The 19,756-nt window shown below is 43.1% G+C and overlaps 1 protein-coding gene across 2 annotated transcripts; it reads right to left on the bottom strand.

The window, feature by feature from the left end:
- Positions 1–7,725: 7,725 nt before the first annotated feature.
- On the bottom strand, positions 7,726–15,595 carry LOC109865145 (poly [ADP-ribose] polymerase tankyrase-2-like). Of its 2 annotated transcripts, XM_031798847.1 has the most exons (5): positions 14,601–15,595; positions 13,207–13,270; positions 12,792–12,981; positions 12,429–12,549; positions 7,726–8,045 (listed from the first exon to the last, which is right to left on the bottom strand). In XM_031798847.1, the coding sequence occupies exons 2-5, from the start codon at positions 13,217–13,219 to the stop codon at positions 7,956–7,958; spliced, it is 414 nt and encodes a 137-aa protein (XP_031654707.1). In that variant the 5' UTR covers positions 13,220–13,270; positions 14,601–15,595; the 3' UTR covers positions 7,726–7,955. The 2 variants fall into 2 exon arrangements, with proteins under 2 accessions (XP_031654707.1, XP_031654709.1); XM_031798849.1 differs by having other exon boundaries at positions 13,207–15,595.
- Between the last annotated feature and the right edge of the window lie 4,161 nt (positions 15,596–19,756).

Here is a 19,756-nt window from a genome sequence, read left to right as displayed (position 1 = left end):
CTCTGTCTAATCATGGTGAATGGGGCCTGATGGAGCTCCTTGATTGCAGAAGCACCAAGCGCTCTGTGGTTATTACTCTTAAAGGTTTGATGTTTCAGAAAGACCCCAACAGTCACGCTCATTCATATCAGCACCCTGCTGCCTGCATATACACTCCCCTCCCGTTGTTTTTAGACGGTCAAGCTATTTTTGTTGTTTTTATTTGGCTTTATACTCCAGCATTTTGGATTTGAGGTCAAATGTTTGATATGAGGCGACAGTACGGAATGTCACCTTTTATTTAAGGGTATAAAAATGAATGGTGAATAACGGTGAATAATGAATGTATTGTGTCATTTTGGAGTAACTTTTATTATAAATAAGAATATAAGATGTTTCGGAACACTTCTACATTATTGCGGATGCTACCATGACTATGGATAATTATGAATAAATCATTAATAACGATGAGCACATCCCCCAAAATAGATTTAGTAGATTTAGATTTAATGTTGTATTATTTGTATGTTTGAAGATCTTCAAAGTGTCTGCACAACAAACCTGGCTAGCATCATCCTTTTGTTGTGCATTTATTTTTCCTCTTCGGGGTCTAGGCCAGGTTACTGTAAAATCACTTTGTTGCAGCTGCCAATGTAAACAAAAAAAGCTTTATACATTTATACATTTGATTGATTGAAAAAGGTTTCTTAATCTACTAGACTGCCAACCCCGAAGCACAGTCACACTGAAGAGACGTGAGGAGTAGGTGAATACCCCAACACCGTGACTAAGAGAAATGCTACAATACACAGTCTGACTTCACCTCCTCTTCCAGTACTGGAAAGCAACATTTCGCACAACCAGTTTATGGAGCAAGCTGTGTGTGATTAGCTGCAGCACACCTCTGTGTTGTGTGGGTTGTTTTATTCTTATGTCCTCTTTTTTATCATCTTTTTTTGTGGATCAGCTTTAATATTGTGAATAGATTGTTGCTTCCATCAATGTAATTGTCTGCATCATTTCCAATCATTTCCAATCCCGGGGACCTTCGCTGGAGACCCCGGACTGGGGACCTTCGCTGGAGACCCCGGACTGGGGACCATCGCTGGAGACCCCGGGCTAAGGACCATCACTGCATGGATCATCACCGGAGGCCCCGGGCTGGGGACCTTCGCTGGAGACCCCGGACTGGGGACCGTCGCTGGAGACCCCGGGCTGGGGACCATCACTGGAGGCCCTGGGCTGGGGACCATCACTGCATGGATCATCACTGGAGGCCCCGGGCTGGGGATCGTCGCCGGAGGCTCCGGGCTGGGAATCGTCGCCGGAGGCCCGGGCTGGGGACCGTCGCGGGAGGTTCCGGACTGTGGCCCGTCGTTGGAGGTTCCGGACTGTGGCCCGTCGTTGGAGGTTCCGGACTGTGGCCCGTCGTTGGAGGTTCCGGACTGTGGCCCGTCGTTGGAGGTTCCGGACTGTGGCCCGTCGTTGGAGGTTCCGGACTGTGGCCCGTCGTTGGAGGTTCCGGACTGTGGCCCGTCGTTGGAGGTTCCGTACTGTGGCCCGTCGTTGGACGCTCTGGACTGAGTACTGTCGCCGGACGCTCTGGACTGGGTACTGTCGTCGGATGCTCTGGACTGGGTATTGTCGCTGAACGCTCTGGACTGGGTACTGTCTCCGGACGCTCTGGACTAGGTACTGTCGCTGGACGCTCTGGACTGGGTACTGTTGCCGTACGCTCTGGACTGCCGAGGCCCACTGTAAGCCTGTTGCGTGGTGCCGGCACTGATGGTACTGGGCTGGGGACACCCACCTCAGGGCGAGTGCAAGGAGCAGGAACAGGGCGTACTGGACTGCCGAGGCGCACTGTAGGCCTGGTGCGTGGTGCCGGCACTGGTGGTACCTGGCTGGGGACACGCACCTCAGGGCGAGTGCGGAGAGGAGGCACAGGATACACTGGACCGTGGAGACGCATTGGAGATCCAGAACATAGAGCTTGCTCAATACGTCCTGGCTGGATGCCCATTCTAGCCCGGCAAATGCGAGGAGCGCATTGGAGACACCGTGCGCATCTCTGCGTACACGGTGCCTGACCAGTTACACGCTCCCCACGGTAAGCACGAGGAGTTGACTCAGGTCTCCTACCTGACTCAGCCAATCTCCTCATGTTCCCCCCCAAAAATAATCTTGGGGCTGCCTCTCGGGCTTCCGTGCTAGCCGTGTACCTTCATATCGTCGCTGTTCCTCTGTTCTCCTGTATTTCTCCTCATAGTATCATACTCTCCCGGCTGTGTCCAGGGTCCTGCTCCATCTAATACTTCCTCCCAGGTCCAGGATGCCCTCCACTCCTCTTTCTCCCGGGTCCAAGATGTCCACTCCTCTTTGGCACGCTGCTTGGTCCTTTTTTGGTGGGTTATTCTGTCACGTTCGTCATAATGAGGAGACCAAGGCTCAGCGTGATCTGCTGCCTGTGACTGGAACGAATTGCAAAAATCGCTGAAGTTGGAGACTTTTATCTCCCTCACCAACTTCAAACATCAGCTATCTGAGCAGCTAACCGATCGCTGCAGCTGTACATAGTCTATTGGTAAATAGCCCACCCTTTTCACCTACCTCATCCCCGTACTGTTTCTATTTATTTACTTTTCTGCTCTTCTGCACACCAATATCTCTACCTGTACATGACCATCTGATCTTTTATCACTCCAGTGTTAATCTGCAAAATTGTAATTATTTGCCTACCTCCTCATGCCTTTTGCACACATTGTATATAGACCCCCCCTTCGTTTTCTACTGTGTTATTGACTTGTTAATTGTTTACTCCATGTGTAACTCTTTGTTGTATGCTCACACTGCTATGCTTTATCTTGGCCAGGTCGCAGTTGCAAATGAGAACTTGTTCTCAACTAGCCTACCTGGTTAAATAAAGGTGAAATAAAAAAAAATGAATACATTCCTCTTTAATGAAAGAGAAAACTGAACAAATTCTACAAAACAACAAAACGAACGTGAAGCTATATATAATGAGTGCTGACATGCAACTAACCATAGACAATAACCCACAAAATACCCAATGAACATGGCTACCTAAATATGGTCCCCAATCAGAGACAACGATAAACAGCTGCCTCTGATTGAGAACCAATCTAGGCAACCATAGACATATAAACCCCTAGACTATAAAAAAAACAGAAACATACAAAAACCTTAGACAGGACAAAAACACATATACCCACCCTTGTCACAACCTGACCCGACCAAAATAATACAGAAAACATAGATAACTAAGGTCAGGGCGTGACAATATATATATATATATATACACACACACACACATAAACATTCATGCATATACACACACATATATATATATATATATATATACACACACATACCTTCAGTTTACACATATTATACACATTTTACAGACACAATCTATTTTACCATAGTTATATTTAGTTTGTTTTTAGTCCTTTTAGGACCTCTAGTTCTAATGTCCATTCAGTTTGGAAATCATTCAGTTTGATTTCTATTTGTAACTGTGCTATTTCACCAAATTTCTGAACCTGTAGACATTTTTACAGACCCCGTATGTTTTACATTGGTTATCTTGTTATTAGTCCCACCCTTCAGCTCCATTCAACCCCTCCCATCTATCTCTTAACACCATTCATTTTCGATTTCTATTTGTCATATATTTTTTCAAATGCGCTGTGATGCTTCACAAAAGTACTGAACCTTTCTATTCTCATAGCTTCTACAGATTGTAAATTAAAGATGAATATTTTTGCTAAAATAATTATTATATTATTGATTGATTGACTATGACTTTTCAAATCATCCAGTATTGCTGTCTGCAGCTTTAATTCTAGACAAATGTTGCAATTCTTCAGCCACTCCTGGACCTGTGACCAAAAACGAGCTACATATGGACAGTACCAAAATAAATGATTGAATGACTCTGCCTCCTCGCAGCAAAATCTGCAGAGCTGGGAAGATTGTATCCCCCATTTATATAACATTCTATTAGCTGCAAGAATTTTGTATAATATTTTAAATTGAAAAATTCAAAGTTTTGAATCCAGTGTTGTTTTGCGTGTCAACTCATAAACCATGTGCCATGGAATGGGTACATCGAAAATCACTTCTCAACCATTTTGCAATTTACATTTCACAGCTGTCAATTTTTTGGTCCTTAAATAAAATTGGTATATGTTTTAATTTATCACAATTTTCTTTAACCATTTACGGTCTTTAATGCCAGGCCGACAGACAAGTTCCTTACTTTTTCCCCTTCTACTTGCCTCTTCCATTTTTGTGGTAATGCTGCAATTAGTTGGTTGTAATTTTGGGTAGAGCAGATATTTCCATATGTCTGTGTCAGCTGCATGTAACTCCACCAGTCCTATTTATGATTGGTTTAACCACGATATTTGTTGTATCATTTGTTCTGTCTTTTCAGGTGGATTAAATTGAAATTGCAACTAACTTTCTAAGGCTTGTTTAAAAAATAACGATATTTTGGAGATTATTTCATTTTCAAATAACCGAAAGTGAGCAGTGGTTATCTGACTAAAGGGAAAAAGCCCATTCTTGAACATGGGGTGAGATATTCTTACTAATTTACGAGAGAACCATTTTGGATTTAAGTATAACTTAAGATGTCCTCTTTGTGCAGGAGGTGTAATTGTTCGTTGTAAACAAGGTTGAATAGTTAAAGGGGGCTGTTGGCATTTTATCATATACTTGTATCACACATGTCACCAATGCAACATCTTTCTCCAACACACAACATACATTCTTTATCATTGGACAATACATCTATCTCCAGGGTCCAGACAGTGATGAATACTCTGTAAAGTATCCATCATATAATGAATACAGGGCTTACACCAGAATCAGGGCCCAGATAACCAAAGCTGACATACAATCAATTCCAATAGGACAATAGGTTCCACTACATAAAACTTCAACAAGCCCACTCCAATGCCCCAAATGTCTTCTCTTGCACGTCAAAACGTCTTGAACTGAAGAGTGATACAGTGCCATCTATTGGATACTCAACAACTTCAAAAGAAAACACTGGAAGGTAAGCATTAGGTATGACGGAAGTGATGCCCTTTGGAAGCATCACACTGACAAGGGAAAAGTTATTAGTCAACAAGGACAGTTATTCCACCGTCTATAAAAACCTTGGGATATCAGACAGAGCATAGTTTGGTGCAGAATTTATGACATGTAACTTAACAACAAATTATTTACAGTACATCAAACAAGGATCCAAGGATTCACAAATAGCTCGTTTATTTTTGATGAGGCAGTTTGAGTTGCAATGATTCCCCACCAAGTTCCAAGAAGCACTAAGCCAACTGTTCAAACCTGAGATCTCTGTAATGAACATTAACCAGACAGGAATACAATGCAGAATGAACAACGTGCTGCCAGAACATTAAACAACCACAGCATATAACTGTCAATTAACTTCCCATTATTTCAAATGACTGACAGGGCTCATACAAACAATCTAAGGACAGGGAAACAGGTACATGAACTACATGTGTTGTTTTCGCTGCACAGTCTCGTGTCATCCCTGTGTTGTATAAAACAAACCGCATTCAAAGCAACAAAGACTTTGATTATCCTTCACTGTAGAGAGGCTTGAGATGATGACAATTTGAATGAAGCTCTTTGTAGGCAGTGACAAAGAGAAATTGAGAATCGCTGTGGCCACCATTACTGAATGAAAGGACACTGATCCTAATGTTTTAACTGTCACTATGGAGACCAAACAATTCAACCTCTAACTGGATAATAATCTAAACTGTGTCCAGCTGCTGATTACAATACTGGATAAATAAGCCAGGGTTGTGTTCATTAGGAATAGTCACCAAAAGGAAGAAAAACTGACTGAAACCACCTAGGCTTGTCCACTAAGAAACATTAATTATCAATTGCACAACTTTACGATGTGCCCTAATGAATACGACCCAAACGTTCCCACAAGGCAGACCTTGAGATCACGGATTTTGACAGGAATACATATCCTATAGGTCATTCATTTATAATAACTCAGACCTAGGACACTTTGGCATAGACATGTCAATAAATGAACAAGCTAGTACAAGAAAAATAAATACTTAAACTTTTTGCAATGTGCTCTAATGTAACAAATACAGTGCCTTGCGAAAGTATTCGGCCCCCTTGAACTTTGCGACCTTTTGCCACATTTTAGGCTTCAAACATAAAGATATAAAACTGTATTTTTTTGTGAAGAATCAACAACAAGTGGGACACAATCATGAAGTGGAACGACATTTATTGGATATTTCAAACTTTTTTAACAAATCAAAAACTGAAAAATTGGGCATGCAGAATTATTCAGCCCCTTTACTTTCAGTGCAGCAAACTCTCTCCAGAAGTTCAGTGAGGATCTCTGAATGATCCAATGTTGACCTAAATGACTAATGATGATAAATACAATCCACCTGTGTGTAATCAAGTCTCCGTATAAATGCACCTGCACTGTGATAGTCTCAGAGGTCCGTTAAAAGCGTAGAGAGCATCATGAAGAACAAGGAACACACCAGGCAGGTCCGAGATACTGTTGTGAAGAAGTTTAAAGCCGGATTTGGATACAAAAAGATTTCCCAAGCTTTAAACATCACAAGGAGTACTGTGCAACCGATAATATTGAAATGGAAGGAGTATCAGACCACTGCAAATCTACCAAGACCTGGCCGTCCCTCTAAACTTTCAGCTCATACAAGGAGAAGACTGATCAGAGATGCAGCCTAGAGGCCCATGATCACTCTGGATGAACTGCAGAGATCTACAGCTGAGGTGGGAGACTCTGTCCATAGGACAACAATCAGTCGTATATTGCACAAATCTGGCCTTTATGGAAGAGTGGCAAGAAGAAAGCCATTTCTTAAAGATATCCATAAAAAGTGTTGTTTTAAGTTTGCCACAAGCCACCTGGGAGACACACCAAACATGTGGAAGAAGGTGCTCTGGTCAGATGAAATGTAAGTTTTTGGCAACAATGCAAAACGTTATGAACACACCATCCCCACTGTCAAACATGGTGGTGGCAGCATCATGGTTTGGGCCTGCTTTTCTTCAGCAGGGACAGGGAAGATGGTTAAAATTGATGGGAAGATGGATGGAGCCAAATACAGGACCATTCTGGAAGAAAACCTGATGGAGTCTGCAAAAGACCTGAGACTGGGACAGAGATTTGTCTTCCAACAAGACAATGATCCAAAACATAAAGCAAAATCTACAATGGAATGGTTCAAAAATAAACATATCCAGGTGTTAGAATGGCCAAGTCAAAGTCCAGACCTGAATCCAATCGAGAATCTGTGGAAAGAACTGAAAACTGCTGTTCACAAATGCTCTCCATCCAACCTCACTGAGCTCGAGCTGTTTTGCAAGGAGGAATGGGAAAGAATTTCAGTCTCTTGATGTGCAAAACTGATAGAGACATACCCCAAGCGACTTACAGCTGTAATCGCAGCAAAAGGTGGCGCTACAAAGAATTAACTTAAGGGGGCTGAATAATTTTGCACGCCCAATTTTTCCGTTTTTGATTTGTTAAAAAAGTTTGAAATATCCAATAAATGTCGTTCCACTTCATGATTGTGTCCCACTTGTTGTTGATTCTTCACAAAAAAATACAGTTTTATATCTTTATGTTTGAAGCCTGAAATGTGGCAAAAGGTCGCAAAGTTCAAGGGGGCCGAATACTTTTGCAAGGCACTGTACTTTTCTTTAATTACAGTGATAGACTTGAACTAGTTGTAGTTGACCTACATAGTCTTTGTTAGCATGGATACAGTCTTTGTTAGAACGGATACAGTCTTTGTAAGAATGGATACAGTCTTTGTAAGAATGGATAGGGTACCATTGTTTGTACATGCATTTAGTAAAGCTGTTGCTGCACCGAACATAACAGAAACAGGCTAAGAGGTTCTACTTTACAATTCAACTGCTGTGCTTCCCTCCTCGGTACCACTGTTATCCAGCCGCAGAGGCATCTGATAGGTGATCAAAAACTCTTGACAGGCCTAGAGAGGATCATTGACAGAGGTGTCAGATTAACCCAATTTAAACTGCTTGGTAGTCCAAAGGGCATGCTACCAATTCAATTCAAGGGGCTTTATTGGTATGGGAAACGTATGTTAACATTGCCAAAGCAAGTGAAGTAGATAATAAACAAAAGAAAAATAAACAATAAAAAAATGGACAGTAAACATTACACTTATAGAAGTTCCAGAAGAATAAATACATTTCAAATGTCATATTATCTATATATACAGTGTTGTAACGATGTGCAAATGGTTAAAGTACATAAGGGAAATACATAAACATACAGTAAATCTGGGTTGTATTTACAATGGTGTTTGTTCTTCACTGGTTGACCTTTTCTTGTGGAAACAGGTCACAAATCTTGCTGCTGTGATGGCACACTGTGGTATTTCACCCAATAGATATGGGAGTTTACCAAAATCGAGTTTGTTTTCTAATTCTTTGTGAATCTGTGTAATCTGAGGGAAATATGTGTCTCTAATATGGTCATACCTTTGGCAGGAGGTTAGGAAGCGCAGCTCAGTATCCACCTCATTTTGTGGGCAGTGAGCACATAGCCTGTCTTCTCTACAGCAGCCTTTCTCAATAGCAAGGCTATGCTCACTGAGTCTGTACATAGTCAAAGCTTTCTTGAAGTTTAGGTCAGTCACCGTGGTCAGGTATTCTGCCACTGTGTACTCTCTATTTAGGGTCAAATAGTATTCTAGTTTGCTCTGTTTTTTTTGTAAATTCTTGACAATGTGTCAAGTAATTGCCTTTTTGTTTTCTTGTGATTTTGTTGGGTCTAATTGTGTTGCTGTCCTGGGGCTCTGTGGGGTCTGTTCATCTCTCTGTAGGTGATTGCTTTGTTAGGGAAGGTTTGGGAATTGCTTTCTTTTAGGTGGTTGTCGAATTTAACGTCTCTTTTCTGGATTTTGATCATTAGCGGGTATCGGCCCAATTCTGCTCTGCATGCATTATTTGGTGTTTTACGTTGTACATGGAGGAGATTTTTGCAGAATTCTGCATGCAGTCTCATTTGGTGTTTGTCCCATTTTGTGAATTATTGATTGGTGAGCAGACCCCAGACCTCACAATCATATAGGGCAATCGGATCTGTAATTGATTCAAGTACTTTTAGCCAGATCCTAATTGGTATGTCAAATTTGATGTTCCTTTTGATGGCATAGAAGGCCCTTCTTGCCTCATCTCTCAGATTGTTCACAGCTTTGTGGAAGTTACCTGTGGAGTTGATGTTTAGGCCAAGGTATGTATAGTTTGTGTGCTCTTGGGCAACAGTGTCTAGATGGAATTTGTATTTGTGGTCCTGGCGACTGGACCACAAATACGTTATTTTGGTCTTTCTGAGATTTACTGCCAGGTCCCAGGCCTGGCAGAATCTGTGCAGAAGATCTAGGTGCTGCTGTAGGCCCTCCTTGGTTGGTGACAGAAGCACCAGATCATCAGCAAAGAGTAGACATTTGACTTCAGATTGTAGTAGGGTGAGGCAGGGTGCTGCAGAAGGTTCTAGTGCCCTTGCCAATTCATTGATATTTCTGTGCCTGGAAATGCAATTGCTCAGCCTCTGACCGCAAGGCACTACAGAGGGTAGTGCGTACGGCATAGTACATCACTGGGGCAAAGCTGCCTGCCATCCACGACCTCTATACCAGGCGGTGTCAGAGGAAGGCCCTGAAAATTGTCAAAGACCCCAGCCACCCCAGTCATAGACTGTTCTCTCTACTACCGCATTGCAAGCGGTACCGGAGTGCCAAGTCTAGGACAAAAAGGCTTCTCAACAGTTTTTACCCCCAAGCCATAAGACTCCTGAACAGGTAAACAAATGGCTACCCAGACTATTTGCATTGTGTGCCCCCCAACCCCTCTTTTTACGCTGCTGCTACTCTCTGTTTATCATATATGCACGGTCACTTTAACTATACATTCATGTACATACTACCTCAATTGGGCCGACCAACCAGTGCTCCCGCACATTGGCTAACCGGGCTATCGGCATTGTGTCCCACCCACCACCCGCCAGTCCCTCTTTTACGCTACTGCTACTCTCTGTTCATCATATAGCATAGTCACTTTAACCATATCTACATGAACATACTACCTCAATCAGCCTGACTAACCGGTGTCTGTATGTAGCCTTGCTACTTTTATAGCCTTGCTACTGTTTATAGCCTCGTATATAGCCTCACTACTGTTATTTTTCACTGTCTTTTTACTGTTGTTTTTATTTCTTTGCTTACCTATTGTTCACCAAACACCTTTCTTGCAATATTGGCTAGAGCCTGTAAGTAAGCATTTCACTGTAAGGTCTACTCTACACCTGTTGTATTTGGCGCACGTGACAAATACACTTTGATTTGATATATGTTGAAGAGGGTGGGGTTTAAGCCTTTGTTTTGGATTGTTTGTCAATTGGGGTGTGCACGGTGAATATGTGGTCTGTCGTACGATAATTTGGTAAAAAGCCAAGTTGACATTTGCTCAGAACATTGTTTTCACTGTGTAAATGTACAAGTCTGCTGTTAATGATAATGCAGAGGATTTTTCCCAAGGTTGCTGTTGACACATATCCCACGGTAGTTATTGGGGTCAAATTTGTCTCCACTTTTGTGGATTGGGGTGATCAGTCCTTGGTTCCAAATACTGGGGAAGATGCCAGAGCTAAGATTTATGTTAAAATGCGTCTCCTTCCTAAGCGGTATGACGACTGGGTGGGCCCATGGAGTTTATACTTGCGTACTATTGTTTGTACATTTGAACGTGGTACCTTTAAGCGTGTGGAAATTGCTCCAAAGCATGAACCAGACTTGTGTAGGTCTACAATTTCTTTCTGAGGTCTTAGCTGATTTTTTCAAATGTTCCCATGATGTCAAGCAAAGAGGCACTGAGTGTGAAGGTAGACCTTGAAATACATCCACAGGTACACCTCCAATTGACTCAAATTATGTCAATTAGCCTATCAGAAGCTTCTAAAGCCATGACATTATTTTCTGGAATTTTCCAAGCTGTTTAAAGGCACAGTCACCTTAGTGTATGTAAACTTCTGACCCACTGGAATTGTGATACAGTGAATTATAAGTGAAACAACCTGTCTGTAAACAATTGTTGGAAAAATGACTTGTGTCATGCACAAAGTATATGTCCTAACCGACTTGCCAAAACTACAGTTTGTTAACAAGACATTTGTGGAGTGGTTGAAATACTTAGGTTGAAGTCATTAGAACTAGTTTATGTAAACTTCAGACTTCAACTGTATATGTTTTTGATGTTTGTGAGCCAAAAAGATTGGAGAAGGGGTTTACCCATACATCTCCATTTTGGATAGATAATTCTTTGTGTTGTTGTTTGTTTAGTGTTTTGCCATTTCCCCAGAAGTGGTTAGAGTCTGTGGATTCTTCAATTACATTGAGCTGATTTCTGACGTGCTGTTCCTTCTTTTTCCGTAGTGTATTTCTGTATTGTTTTAGTGATTCACTATAGTGAAGGCGTAGACTCAGGTTTTCTTGGTCTCTATGTTTTTGTTTGGACAGGTTTCTCAATTTCTTTCTTAGGTTTTTGCATTCTTCATCAAACCATTTGTCATTGTTGTTAATTTTCTGCAGTTTTCTGTTTGAACTTTTTTGATTTGATAGCGAATCTGAGAGGGGAAATACAGTTTAGTTTTTCTGCTGCCAAGTTTACACCTTCACTGTTAACAGTGGAACGTTTTGTCCAGGAAGTTGTCTAAAGGGGATTGAATTTATTGTTGCCTAATTGTTTTTTGGTAGGTTTCCACACTACATTCCTTCCATCTATAGCATTTCTTAATATTGTGCAGTTCCTTTGGCTTTGATGCCTCATGACTGAGTATTGCTCTGTTCAAGTAGACTGTGATTTTGCTACAATCTGATAGGGGTGTCAGTGGGCTGACTGTGAACGCTCTGAGAGACTCTGGGTTGAGGTCAGTGATAAAGTAGTCTACAGTACTACTGCCAAGAGATGAACTATAGGTGTACCTACCATAGGTGTTCCCTTGAAGCCTACCATTGATTAGATACTTACCCAGCGTGCAACAGAGCTGCAGGAGTTGTGACCTGTTTTTGTTGGTTATGTTGTTATGATGTCATAGTTGTGCTTTGGGGGGCATATGGGGGAGGGAATGCTGTCACCTCCAGGCATGTGTTTGTCCCCCTGTGTGCTGAGGGTGTCAGGTTCTTCCATCCAACTAACACATTAGGTCTAAGAGGAGAAGTATTACAACTCTAATGTAAGTCTGATGACAAAAAATGATAATCCAGTGACACTTGCAACTTCAGTAGTTGACTCAAAGTGTCAAAATGAAGGTAGCACATTAAATCAGTTGCCAAAGCCACTAATTACTGTACCTGCTCTCCTCTGTAGATGACATACTCTGACAGTGCCAGTCCGTTGACACTGGGCCTCCCCGTGACAGAGTGGTGTCCTGGAGGGGAGTGGGCCAACTTTATGGCACTGAAAAGCAGGTGCCTGGAGACATATAGAAGCCATAGATCCCATCACAGACAATCAGACATCATGTGACACCAGGAATTAACCGCCATCCTATCCACTTGATACATTTGAGAAATTCTTTCTTAATGAAAGTCTCATTGGTTTATTATGTTGACAAGCCACGGCTTGATTTAATTGAACTGTGGTGACTACGACCTAAGCTGTGATATTGTTCACTGTAGTAGAGAAATATCAAAAGGACTGGACGGCTGGTTTACCTTCGGCACACGTAGCAGGACTCGTCTTTGTGCAGAGGGCAGCCTGTGCCTTCTCCTATTCCGTAGACGTACTGGTTCACTCTTCGACGAGTTCTCCGTAAGGTAGATTGCCTGCTCCAAACATGCCCTCCTATGTAAGTGTGCCCTTCATCGAAACCCTTGTGGATGATGGCTTTTACAAACGGTAAACCTGTTTGGCCAAGAGTGGATGAGTCATCCAATGAATGCTGGAATGAGCACTACTGTAAATTGGATTTCTGAGTGTTCAAAACACAAAATAAAAGGGGATGCACAAGAGAAAAGATCAACCTTGAACACAAGAACACAATATGACCTGAGGGGGCTTTTGAAGTGTCATGGGTTGATGGGACTCAGTGGAATGTGGGCTGTGCTATTGGCTGTGTTATTCTCTCACCGTGGAACACCATCCGTTCATTGGAATGAATGAGATTCTCCTTCGATGGTTGACCTTTCTGGATCTGCAGTTCAAGAGGGGGAAATGGTGAATGAACAAGAATCTACTTTCTAAAAGAGAATGCATTCCAATGGTGGTCAATAATGTTGTAATAACTTGAATAGAATTGAAAGTACGGTTGAGAATCGGCTTCCATTAACTGGTCGGAATTGGTTTAAAGCTGACAGGACTAAAAAGATGGTCCTAGGAGAGCAGATAGCTCAGGGAATGCAGTGCATGTTATTGGCCTGGTTGTCCAGACTGCTGCTGGACAGGGGCGTCCAGCTGGTTGAGAGGCTGGGGGGGGGACCAACAGCGGACGGCATAATGATGACGTTGGGTTTATAGCAACCGGGCAGGGCTGAAGGTGGCCTAGCCGATGTCAACAAGGCACAAACATCGTCTGCCTGGAGAAAGTTGACTCCAGGAAGAGTAGCTGCTGCTTTCACAACAGTTAATGGGGATCGTAATAAAATAGCAAATACGAAAGTTGAAAAAAAGAAAAGAGAAATGAAGCAAAAAATTGTGTATTTGTTATTTATCGACCAAGAGGAGAAATTAAGAATGACACAAAATGATGAAGACAATCACAGTACAACCGTACAGAGGAACACGAATAGACTGCATTAGCGATTGATGCCAACGCCTCAACGACCCATGAGTATGAATAAGGCTACATTCCTCTATATGAGCTAACCCATGACATGCATACAGTCCATTCAAGTCATTTATCAATGTGTAATGAAATTGAGAGCACATTCCAGGAATTTATTTGCCAGGCACAGAGACAGGTCCTCTCGTCTTTTCAGAAAGAGGGCATGATTAGGGTTGCAAAGCTACCTTTAATTTAACAAAGTTACCGGATTCTTTAGTAATTTTGGTAATTAACAGAACATCTATGGCAATCTATTGTAACTTTAGAAATGTATACTTTGAATAACTTTTGTTTAATTCATATAGTATATAGTATTCATTTTTGTATATCTGCATCCATATTGCAGGTGAGTGTGGTGGCTATCTGTGAGGGTGACAGACAACGTAACCCAGGAGTGTCAAACATACACCCCGCAGGACTGATCTGGTCCGCGAAGTGGGGGAAGAAACAAACCCAATAACCTTTAAAATGACTAAAACCAAATTGAAACGGTAGAAATGATAATAGATCTATATACATATAGTTTCTTCACTGTTTCCAGCTCGATAATAATCACCGAAATGAAAGCTAGACCGTTAGGGAGCATAGAAAATTCCCCAAACTATGGATAGAGGACTATTCTTTGTAAATTTCAACGGCAAGGAATATATATTTTTTAATCAGTGCGAGTTCAGAATAGCAAGCGTGTGAGGATGCTTACCTTGACGAGGTCCAGTAGTGACTAGCCTTCCTGGTTGTGGAGGGCGGGGTTGGCCCCATGAGCCAATAGCAGGGCACATAGCTGGGTTCGTCCCTTTCTGTGCCACCTCGTGCACTGGGGTGAACGCCTACTTATCTGTGGCGTTCACGCATACGTCGTACTTGATGAGCAAAGCAGACACATCTATGTGCTACAAATGTGAACACATTGGACATTGGACTTTTTCTTCCTCTTGTTCTTTATGTCAACTTGTATCTCGGACTGGGATATACAGTTGGTCTTGTACTGGGCCTCTACAAGTCAATTCACTCTTTCTGTTTTTCTCTCTGGTTTGAGATTGAAACCCAACCAACAGGCTGAAGAAACAAAGCAAAGAAAAAGAGGGAAAACATCTCTTGGGACAGAAAGGGTAACTGTAACATTCGTTCATAGACCTCTCTCAACTGCCTTGCTTCCTCCGAGTGCAGCACTTATCTGTATTGCAATCCTACTTTGCACTCTCTACCACAGTGAACTGAATGTAATGCATGACATTGTCCAGACGAAACCCCTTTATTTGACAGAGTTAGAGCGGGTACCAGGCAGCGGGGGAGGACAACGGTGTGATGAGCTCATTTCTCAAGGGTCTTTGGAGAGGACCCACACTGATCAAAGCAATCTAGTAACCGTTTGTGTCCGACAGTCTTTTGTGTTTGAGAGAGACATGAGTGCTAATCATTTGGCCAATACACATACTTCACCCCTCGCCTCATCACTGAAACCAATTCACAATTACATTCTTTTTAAAAGGAGACAGGGATTTTTCTGCCATTGAAATGAGGGTTTTGAGTTGATTTTTACAAGGACAGTGCACATGAATCGACTACTCTTCAGCCGCAGTCCCTGGGCAGGTAATTAAAAACGATTACAATAACAACACAGGCAAACAATGAGCAGTGAGCACATCAAATCAAATCAAAGTGTGTCACGTGCGCCGAATACGACAGGTGTAGACCTTACAGTGAAATTCTTACTTACAGGCTCTAACCAATAGTGTGAAAAAGGTGTGTGTGTGTGTGTGTGGGTGGGTGGGTGGGTTTGTAAAGAAATAAAGCAACAGTAAAAAGACATTTGAAAAAAGAGTAGCAAGGCTATATACAGACACTGGTTAGTCAGGCTGATTGAGGTAGTATGTTCATGTGGGTATGGTTAAAGTGACTATGCATATATGATGAACAGAGAGTAGCAGAAGCGTAAAAAGAGGGGTTTGGCGGGTGGTGGGACACAATGCAGATAGCCCGGTTAGCCAATGTGCGGGAGTACTGGTTGGTCGGGCCAATTGAGGTAGTATGTACATAAATGTATAGTTAAAGTGACCGTGCATATAAGATAAATAGAGAGTAGCAATGGCGTAAAAGAGGGGTTGGGGGGGAGTCACACAATGCAAATAGTACAGGGAATTTGTTTACCTGTTCAGGAGTCTTATGGCTTGGGGGTAACAACTGTTGAGAAGCCTTTTTGTCCTAGACTTGGCACTCCGGTACCGCTTGCCATGCGGTAGTAGAGAGAACAGTCTATGACTGGGGTGGCTGGGGTCTTTGACAATTTTTAGGGCCTTCCTCTGACACCGCCTGGTGTAGAGGTCCTGGATGGCAGGCAGCTTTGCCCCAGTGATGTACTGGGCCGTACGCACTACCCTCTGTAGTGCCTTGCAGCCGGAGGCCAAACAATTGCCGTACCAGGCAGTGATGCAACCGGTCAGGATGCTCTCGATGTTGCAGCTGTAGAACCTTTTGAGGATTTTAGGACCCACCCCTTTTTAGTTTCCCGGGGGGGAAATAGGCTTTGCCGTGCCCTCTTCACGACTGTCTTGGTGTGTTTGGACCATTCTAGTTTGTTGTTGATGTGGACACCAAGGAATTTGAAGCTCTCAACCTGCTCCACTACAGCCCCGTCGATGAGAATGGGGAAGTGCTCGGTGCTCCTTTTCCTGTAGTCCACAATCATCTCCTTAGTCAAATCAAATCAAATCAAGTCTTGGTTACGTTGAGGGATAGGTTGTTATTCTGGCACCACAACGCCAGGTCTCTGACCTCCTCCCTATAGGCTGTCTTATTGTTGTCGGTGATCAGGCCTACCACTGTTGTGTCGTCAGCAAACTTAATGATGGTGTTGGAGTCGTGCCTGGCCAAGCAGTCGTGGGTGAACAGGGAGTACAGGAGGGGACTGAGCACGCACCCCCGGGGACTCCCAGGAGGATCAGCATGGCAGATGTGTTGCTACCTACCCTCACCACCTGGGGGGCGGCCCAACAGGAAGTCCAGGATCCAGTTGCAGAGGGAGGTGTTTAGTCCCAGGTTCCTTAGCTTAGTGATGAGCTTCAAGGGCACTATGGTGTTGAACGCTGAGCTGTAGTCAATGAATAGCATTCTCACGTAGGTGTTCCTTTTGTCCAGGTGGGAAAGGGCAGTGTGGAGAGCAATAGAGATTGCATCATCTGTGGATCTGTTTGGGCGGTTTGCAAATTGGAGTGGGTCTAGGGTTTCTGGGATAATGGTGTTGATGTGAGCCATTACCAGTCTTTCAAAGCACTTCATGGCTACGGACGTGAGTGCTACGTGTCTGTAAGTAATTTAGGCAGGTTGCCTTTGTGTTCTTGGGCACAGGGACTATGGTGGTCTGCTTGATGCATGTTGGTATTACAGACTCAATCAGGGACATGTTGAAAATGTCAGTGAAGACCCCTGCCAGTTGGTCAGCACATGCCCGGAGCACACGTCCTGGCAATCTGTCTGGCCCGCAGCCTTGTGTATGTTGACCTGTTTAAAGGTCTTTCTCACGTCGGCTACGGAGAGCGTGATCACACAGTCATCTGGAACAGCTGATGCTCTCATGCATACCTCAGTGTTGCTTGCCTCGAAGCGAGCATTGAAGTGATTTAGCTCGTCTGGTATGCTCTTGTCACTGGGCAGCTCGCGGCTGTTCTTCCCTTTGTAGTCTGTAATAGTTTGCAAGCCCTGCTACATCCGACGAGCGTCGGAGCCGGTGTAGTATGATTCAGTCTTAGCCCTGTATTGACGCTTTGCCTGTTTGATGGTTCGTCGGAGGGCATAGAGGGATTTCAAAACAGTCCTGTAGTTTAGTATCTGCTTCATCTGACCATTTTTTTTATAGACCGAGTCACTGGTGCTTCCTGCTTTAATTTTTGCTTGTAAAAAAGAGCAGAAAAGAACAGAGCAACATAGGGGTGCCAGGGTAGCCTAGTGGTTAGAGCGTTGGACTAGTAACCTGGAAGGTCGCAAGTTCAAACCCTCGAGCTGACAAAGTACAAATCTGTCATTCTGCCCCTGAACAAGGCAGTGTTCCTAGGCTGTCATTGAAAATAAGAATTTGTTCTTAACTGACTTGCCTAGTTAAATAAAGGAAAAATAAAACATGTAGCATGCAGACAGAGCAAAAGCAACAAAACAAAATGCATAGAAGCAACATTGCTTCAACACCTCACAAGCTACAGACAACATGGAAAGTGACAATACACAGCTTGCTATTGTGTTCACAAGCCTTTAGCCATGTCTTCATGTTTTTTGTGAAGGTGTGATAGTTGGTGAAGTTGTGTGTCTGATGGCAGTGTGTTCCAGACATGGGAAGCTCTCACAGAGAAAGCAGATGGACTAAAGATGCTTTTCCTTAAGGGAACTATACAGTCACCTCTCATGGCAGACTTTGTGGATCTGCTACCAACGGTTTGGATTTTCTGTTTAACACAAGTACTAAGTGGAGGGGGAGTCAGGCCATTTAGGATCTTGAATACAAGACATTGTATTTCACAAGATTTTCCCAACTCAGAAGCTCATGCTTTCGGAGGATGTAACAGTGATGATGGCTATTGGGCTTCCTATCAAGCACTTTGAGAGCCTATTGGTAGACAGACTGAATAGGTTTTAATACTGTACAGCAAGCTTGGGCCCAACTAGTCAAGCAGTATGTTAAGTTGGGGAGTATCATAGAATTGAATTACAGTTTTTCTACCTCTGTAGTCAAACAATTTCGGTGTGAATCGGAAATGAGCTAGATTGAACTTGGTGATTTTAGTTACCTTTTTCACCTGTTTTTTAAAAGAAGGATTGGAATCAATTATGATGCCATGGTACTTCTCCCCTGACACAGACATCTGGTTCAACAGCATCAGTTGTCCTCTTTGTGAACAACATGCAGACTGTTCTTCTCCCCTGACACAAAGACATCTAGCTCAGTAGCATCAGTTGCCCTCTTGTGAAGAACATGCAGACTTTTTTTTCACATTGAGATGCAAACATGAGTCACTGAGACACTTTGTAACCTGGACCATTACAGTAGTGAGCTATTGTGCAGCATGTTGTTTGCTCTTTTCAGGCCCATATATCACTGTATCCTCTGCATACATTTGAACTTCAGACCCAGTACAGACAGAAGGCAGATCATTAATGTACAGGCTGAACAGGAGGGACCCCAGTATTGACTCTTGGGACACGCCCACATCATAGCTGAGAGTGGGCGAGAGCTCACTCTGACACACTGGGTTCTGCCTTCAAGGTATGATTTCAATAATCTCAAGGCACCCTGGGGAAGAGTTGAACTTTTGTGATGAGAACCTTATGGTTAACAGTATCAAAAGCTTTCCTTAGGTCTAGAAATATAGCCCTAACCACGCCCCATTTGTCCATCTTGGACTGCACATTTTCCAGAAGAAAGCAGTTGGCTGTTTCTGTGGAGTGTTTTGCTCTGAAGCCAAACTGCATGGAGTGCAATGTGAAGGGGCTGTTGTTGAGGTGGGCAATCAGTTGCTCTGCTATACACTTTTCAGCAACCTTCGACACCACATGTAGTATACTAATGGGCCTGTAGTTACTCACGTCAGCAGAGTCACCTGATTTAAAGATGGCCGTTATTATGGCCGACTTCCAGACTCTTGGAAGCACCCCCTGACCAATAGATGTGTTGGTGACTTTAGTAATGGGGCTAATGAGTGACTCTTTGTAGTTTTAAGAAAGGCAAAGTCCAGCCCAAACACAGCCCGAGTTCTGTAGTGAGAAAATCACTTTGTTCACCTCTGACTCAGAAACCTCCTGTCATGACGTTGCCCTTTTTGGGTACAGCAAGCCCCATCCCCCTCTCCCTGTCTCCTACACGTAGGCTTC

Source organism: Oncorhynchus kisutch, linkage group LG20, assembly GCF_002021735.2.
Source record: "Oncorhynchus kisutch isolate 150728-3 linkage group LG20, Okis_V2, whole genome shotgun sequence".
NCBI lineage: Eukaryota > Metazoa > Chordata > Actinopteri > Salmoniformes > Salmonidae > Oncorhynchus > Oncorhynchus kisutch.
This window is presented reverse-complemented; position numbering and strand designations above follow the sequence as displayed.